Here is a 7,054-nt window from a genome sequence, read left to right on the forward strand (position 1 = left end):
TTGTTTTTAGAGGGCGGAGGGGTGGTGCGTACACCTGCCAAAATATCCACCATTCCACACTATGTAAACTCGGAAAGTTGCCGGTTTTCGGAAAAGGACGATCGAATTGGTTGGAGAGTGATGCACCTTTCCCTTACTACCTATGTTAATTTACCCGTATAAGCGGGTCCCTAATGAAATTATACTTCGCGCTTCGTTGTCAAGATTGCACGTGTAATCTCCTCCTTATCCGCTAGAACGAGATTTATGAAAACTCTAGATTGCGCGTTAAGCATAAAAATGTAATGCAAAATACTACTTCAATTCCGCACCTGGCCAATCTGAATATTAAAGGAGAATCGATTCGTGGAAACTTGCACTTTTTGAATTTAATCAGATGGAAGACGCTTGAAGGACCCTGAAAGGGAAACCGTAGGTATCAATGAAGAAGCTGCAACAACAATACAAAAAATTTAGCATAATTCGTGCAATGAAATTGTAACACGTGTATCCGTATCGTTTTCTATTAGTAGTCGACCTTCACGAGCCGGACCGTACAACGTGAAAGCTGTATTATAGATGATTCCTGAAATCTCTAAAGGAAAATGGAGACGAAGCTTTAAAACGAGGACTGTAACTACATATTTTGTGTCTCATTCAATTCTATTCTTTACATTTTACAGTAATTATTATTATTAGTAAACAAGAAGAAGAATCTGATTGAAAATTTCTCAAATGTGAACTCTCCATTCTTGAATTGAATACTATCATTAAAATTGTACATTTAATAGAAATCAATCTTTTATTATTTCAAGCTTTCAAAATAATTAACACCGTCATTAAAAACAAATTATGATATTCTATGTTTTGTTCTAGAAAGGATTAAACGATGGCTTCCTCGAGTCACAATATCGATGAAACCGTCCTATTGGTAAATTGCATCGAATTGCGAGTAAAATGCATGTTGGTTTCTTAGAGTCATTCAATCATGTTATAAATATAATAGGTCTGAATCGACATGAATAACTGATGGTATTACGCAGAATCTTTGAACAGAATCACTGCTGCTATTTATTACACTCATGCGTGTACGGAGTGTAACTTGAGTGTACACTTTCGATTGGTGCGGTAGTGATTATTATTGGCCTAGGTCGCGTACTTATGAGTGTAAACGCGATCGATGATACGATAAATCTAAAGAAAGCTGAGTGTGGGTGTCCCCTTTTTGAACTAAGAACACGGATTCGTTGTTCACACTTTTCGGTAGAAAAATGAGGGTAACGATCCGCGATGCCCATTGCTTATAGCGAATGTTAATAAATAAATACGAGGAGAAAGTCTCCTGCAGATGTGGCTCATGGGTGTCCTTGTTCATGGGAAAAACCTGCTATTTCACTGGACAAACATCCGCTTTCTCCGTAATTAGTAAGAGCGTGCAATAAACCTAAGGACTGTTTTAAGGATCATCCATAGAGCGAAAATACTTATATGAATAGAAATTAAGCTAAAAAGATCCGGTTTATGGTGGTTCCTTGGGTTTACTGCGGGTCAGTGTAACGAGGTGTAGGCCTTGGCGGCCAGACCGTGAGGGACGTTACACAGACCATCTCGCGCGACGTAACAAAAGTAATATCGGCTGGTCTCCCATATCACATTACTGAATCCTAATGAGCAACTATACCAATTGCTTGTATGATTGAAACAATGCTGCGGTCGAAAAACTGGTTCAAAGTCATCAATATCTAGCTGAAAATCTTTGATTACGAGCTTGTTGCGATCTAACGATCGTAAACGTGCTCTTATCACCTCAAGCCAATGAGTACTTGTATGCTTATCGCATAATTTATTGTCGTGTAAAATTTACAAATCTTCATATTTAATCGATTTATTAAATATCGGAAAAAGAATTTTCTGAATTACATAATTAGCATATTTATGAATATGAATATGTTATTCATCGTTTATTTATACGGAATGATACGAGAGATATTTCACACGCTTCCTTTTTATGTTTTGTAATTTTTCAAAATATTGTTGCATAATAAGTTTCTCTGAACTGTAGGAATAATAAAAAGTATAAATAAAAATTGGTCAAAAAGGAGCTATTTAAGTAGCTGTTGAAACATTTCTTCTGCGACATATATGCGTATATATTTTATACTTTAGCTTTAAATCCTTGTGCGTCTATTTTCATGTAGAGGTTGAAACGGTTCGTAAAATAAGTATTTCAATCATTAAATTTGAAAAAATTCATGTTAAGATATTTGATAAACTAACGGTTTTTCAATATACATAGAATAAGACTTTTTAAGGGAATAGCGAGATGGATCGCTCAGTGTACAAAGAAATATATGGACCATTAGTACCAATGACGCCACCTGTTAGTTTTGTGTTAGATCTGCAATGGGTCCAAATTATTGCCTTGATATATATACATATCTTTGAAACTGTACTGAAATCCATACTATTAATATATAACTACTTTGAATCTTGTCCGCAAAATATATATAGAAATGTGCCCGAAGTATGTATGTGCTCGACATTTTGCTCCTACAGTGAGTTCTTTTTCTTTATATATATATAGGGCGTCAATAAAAGTTGATGCCGCACTTCACGAGCATATAGTACTTATCAAAAGAACCAAAAAGTTCTTAATAAATATAGGCCCAAAACCTTTAGTTTCAATGTTAGAGAAAATCATTGTATCGGCTCACTGAACGAACCAACTGTTTCGCTATGAACTGTACTTTTATGCATTAAACACCTCTAATAAGTAATATTCTTTAGACCCATGTACATTAAGACGTTTTTGCTGGTTTTAGCGAATACTCCTACACGCTCCTCAAGTGTGGCACCAACTTATATAAGCATCCTCTATACACATATATACAGGGCTATCTACGTAACTCGGAACTCGCGTTCACGAGTACATTGAGAATAGCAACAGCGTAATGTGTATGCCAACTACTGTAATTAAATGTTTGCAAGTCATCTATAAGTTTTCGAATATCGATGTTTGCTTCGGGGGTGCGCAGAGACATAAAATCGTCGAACGAAAACCGCGAGGCTGGTCTTCTCAGCGATTGTCTTCTGCTTATTGCGACATTAAATTTTAACTCTTTCGATGACAACTAAACCGCTTTGTAAACTCGCGCATGTATTATAATATTGCTGTTTTCAATGTTTTTGCAGAGATTCCGAGTTAAGTGAATAACTGTGTATGTTACGCCCCAAGGCTTACTATAGGCCGTATTCCTAACCGTCGCTAGTGGTACTACCGTGTCACAGACAGATCGTCTTATATGACCGACGAAAAATATACAATGTAGCGACAAGCACATATTTGTCATCAAGCAGCTAGTTCTAGAAATGTCGATTCGCATTCGGTCCGTTATTTTATTCACACAAAGAAGGTGGCTTACGTGATCATAGGCGTGAACAGTGGCGTGACCCAAGCGAGGTGGGGGTCGTCTCCCAGAGAAGACAAAGAAAAAATCGAAAGGGTAATCAGTATCATTTGAGAATTCAAACGGAATGCATCAAGAGGCTCTGACGAATAAAATTAAAATCGCTTAGAGTAACGAATACATCGAGAGATATCCTAAAGTCGGGTCGAATTCATGTAACAAACTAATTGTATTCATCGCTAAATAATTTGTGTCGTGTTCATTATAATATTAAATATTGTTAAATATACAAGTTTATATTAACCCTGTTAATTCAGTGTTAAACTCATTTGAACTACCTCTGTTATCTTTTAATCGAAACAGGGGAACGACTAATTCGCGGCGTCGATTATCCGAATCGTAGCGAGAATTTACGCCTCCCGCTGACGCGTTTTCTTCGTAAACAGTGTATACATGTATACTACACAGTAGACTACAACGGAGAAAAATCAGTTACAAAAATACAAATTTTTGAAATTCAATGCGGTATAATTTTCATCCAATGATACAGTTCTAAGGGCCTTCCCTTAAAAATCCCAAAATTAATTTTCGGCAAGTATAACTAAGGTTCATTTTAATACAATTCATGTCAAGGATTTTAGGTAGAAGATGCCATGCATTGTTTGTAAATGAACGAAGCTTTAGCCTAATATAGACGCGGTACGAAACATTCTTCATGTGGGTCAGCATTCTTTTACTTTGGACTGGTACTGTGAAGAATATAATCTGCGATAAGATATCGATATTAGAGTACAGATGACACATACATACGCGCACATGTATATATAGTTAGAATATTTATTTTCGTTATCTGTTCAATATAGTTCCAAAACTCGAACGTTCCAATAAAAAATATTCAGATCATTCAAATTCTAACGTAAATAGTATAAAAATATAGTATAAATGTATAATATATAAATACATAATACAACATAATATGTGAATATGAAACAAAAGCGTAAATATTTTTGATACATTTACAATAACAATCACCGCATCATAATGAAAATATAGTAATCTAATTGATACTTATGTAACAAACATTAAACATTAACAACGTAACGAATTCTAATCAACAACGATGCTCATGAAAACAAAGCAATTTTGCAAAAGCAGAATAAATGTCTATATCGTATAATTAAAAGAAAATTAACATTTTGTAAAGAACTAGATAAATGTTTTGCATTACTTCTTTTCACAAAAAATTTTAACCTTTATGCCATACACAGTAGAACATATATTTCGAATATTATTTTCTAATATGGTTCAAACTATAAGTTTTGGTCACCTTAAATTTGAAATGATACGAATAATTTACAATAATATTTTGTACTATATTGTAATTAAATACGATAGATAAAAATGATTAATTTATTAGTTTGTATTATCTTATTACTTTGTTCTGAACATTTTACATTGTTTTTAATACATTATTTATTACATATTTCAATTTCCATAGTTTTAAAAGAAAATGTTAACAGTTCTTCTTACATTTTAGTCAATTGACAACGTGGGCGAAAGATCGTGTATTTTCTTTAATTGTCTTGCGACCAGTGGATGTGAAAAAAATATTTTACGATGAATAAAGGGGATTCTCTGCAGATCATACAACCTACCTACTCGCATGTCTTCAATTTCGAAAAAACATACTTCTACCCAGACACTCAAAAATGGCTGCAGAAAAATTTTCAGTACTGCTACTACTGCTGTATTATTTACGTGATCCTAATTTTTGGTGGGAAGTATTATATGTCGAGTAGACCAAAGTTTGATTTGAGGGGTCCGCTTGTATTATGGAGTGGATTCCTTGCAGTGTTCTCCATTATCGGATTTTGTAGAACAGCACCGGAAATGTTCTCTACATTGAGACATCATGGCTTTTACCATAGTATTTGCATACCTAGGTAATGCTACTTTCATATTTTACCTTTTCATATATTTTCCGATGAATGATGATTTTAAAAAATAATTATTAATGAAACACTATTGATGAAATGAATTGTTATATGAAATAATTTCTTATGCTTGGTATTTAGAGAACATTGATATGTGGAAAGCGTTAGTGAAATAGGAAATATATTTTTAATAGTTGTTTACGATATTATTCATATAATAATTCTCTAAAAAGATTTCACGTATAAATTTGTTTCCGAAATGAGTTCCAATGATTGATATAATCAGTTATGTCTACCAATTCGCAAGATATCGACCTATACTATACACATTGGATGATTATATTTCCAAATCAAGATAACAAAGTTCTTATTATTTCATATGTATATGTTTCATTGTATGGAACATAATACACGGCTTTGATTTATATGTCATATTCACAAAATGAATCGATGTTTCAAATATGTTAATTTGTGATATACAATAAGAATGGAATTATTTTCTTTTCAGTCACCTTTTGCAAGATCATGTTTCTGGCTTTTGGACATGGGTATTTATCTTATCAAAGATCCCAGAATTTGGCGATACGATCTTCATCGTGTTACGAAAGCGACCATTGACATTTGTACATTTTTACCATCATTTAACCGTTGTTCTTTACTCTTGGTTCACATATGAGGAGACTACAGCAGCCACAAGGTGGTATGTCGTAATAAATTACTTTGTTCATTCCTGGATATATTCTTATTATACTTTGAGAGCAATGCAATACAAATTACCAAAAGGCTTTGCCATGATGATTACTGCGATGGAGCTCGTACAAATGGTGATTGGTTGCGTTGTAACAATTGCGGCTTACTATTATCGAGAAAGTTGTGGACTTGAATGCTACACTACGCGTAAAAATTTTATATTTGGTTTCGCCATCTACTTCAGTTATTTAATCCTATTTGGAAATTTCTTCTTCAAGGTTTATCTTTCCGACAAACGGAAAAACAAGGTCGGAGAGAACGTTTACGTCAATGGAAGAAAGGAATGTTATAAACCAAAGACTAGCTAAAGTATATCAAAGTTTTTGAAATCTTATTCTATAAACGCTTTCTGATAACATTTCGTAAAAACACTTATAACGTGTTTTAGAAGTCTGTGTTAGTTCAAAACGATAGAGATTGGTTGTAACATAATACCAGTTATAAGATATTTATTTATTGTAAAACATTTAGTGTTTTTGATGTTAAGGTGTGGGATATGAAGGTTTTCAAAAAAGTTCTTCGTGAAAAAGTTAGAATAAATCAAAGTGAAAATCAAGAGTGAAATTTCGTTACGCATATCTTTGAAATATTTTTAAGGAATATGTTAGTAAGAGAAAAGGATTTATAAAAAATTCTAAAAAGAATTCATGGAAATGTCTAATTACAGAAATATATGATGGTGAATGGAAATATTCATTGTAAAAAAAGCTTTTGTTAACTAAAGAACAAACTAACGGTGTATATGTATGTGATGTAATCCTGATTCACGACCGTGCAAGGAAAAAAAAATTAATAAAAGGAAAACGGAGGTTTATATTTGCGACTTCTCTTTATTACTGCTTTCACGATGCGTACAAATTTCCAAAATGCTAACAATCTTACAAAATTATTTATATATTTCGTTCATTTCTGAACAATTTTATCGCATAATTTGTTCCTAGACAATTTTTTTTGTCAATTCTTACATACTAGTAATGGAAACAA

The 7,054-nt window shown here is 33.2% G+C and overlaps 1 protein-coding gene across 1 annotated transcript; it reads left to right on the top strand.

Annotated features, from left to right (window-relative positions):
- The first annotated feature begins 4,975 nt into the window (after positions 1-4,975).
- On the top strand, positions 4,976-6,568 carry LOC139995165 (very long chain fatty acid elongase 6-like). The gene is made up of 2 exons (XM_072018404.1): positions 4,976-5,329; positions 5,829-6,568. The coding sequence occupies exons 1-2, from the start codon at positions 5,004-5,006 to the stop codon at positions 6,376-6,378; spliced, it is 876 nt and encodes a 291-aa protein (XP_071874505.1). The 5' UTR covers positions 4,976-5,003; the 3' UTR covers positions 6,379-6,568.
- Positions 6,569-7,054: the final 486 nt, after the last annotated feature.

The sequence above is a fragment of the Bombus fervidus genome, chromosome 15 (genome assembly GCF_041682495.2).
Source record: "Bombus fervidus isolate BK054 chromosome 15, iyBomFerv1, whole genome shotgun sequence".
Lineage (NCBI taxonomy): Eukaryota > Metazoa > Arthropoda > Insecta > Hymenoptera > Apidae > Bombus > Bombus fervidus.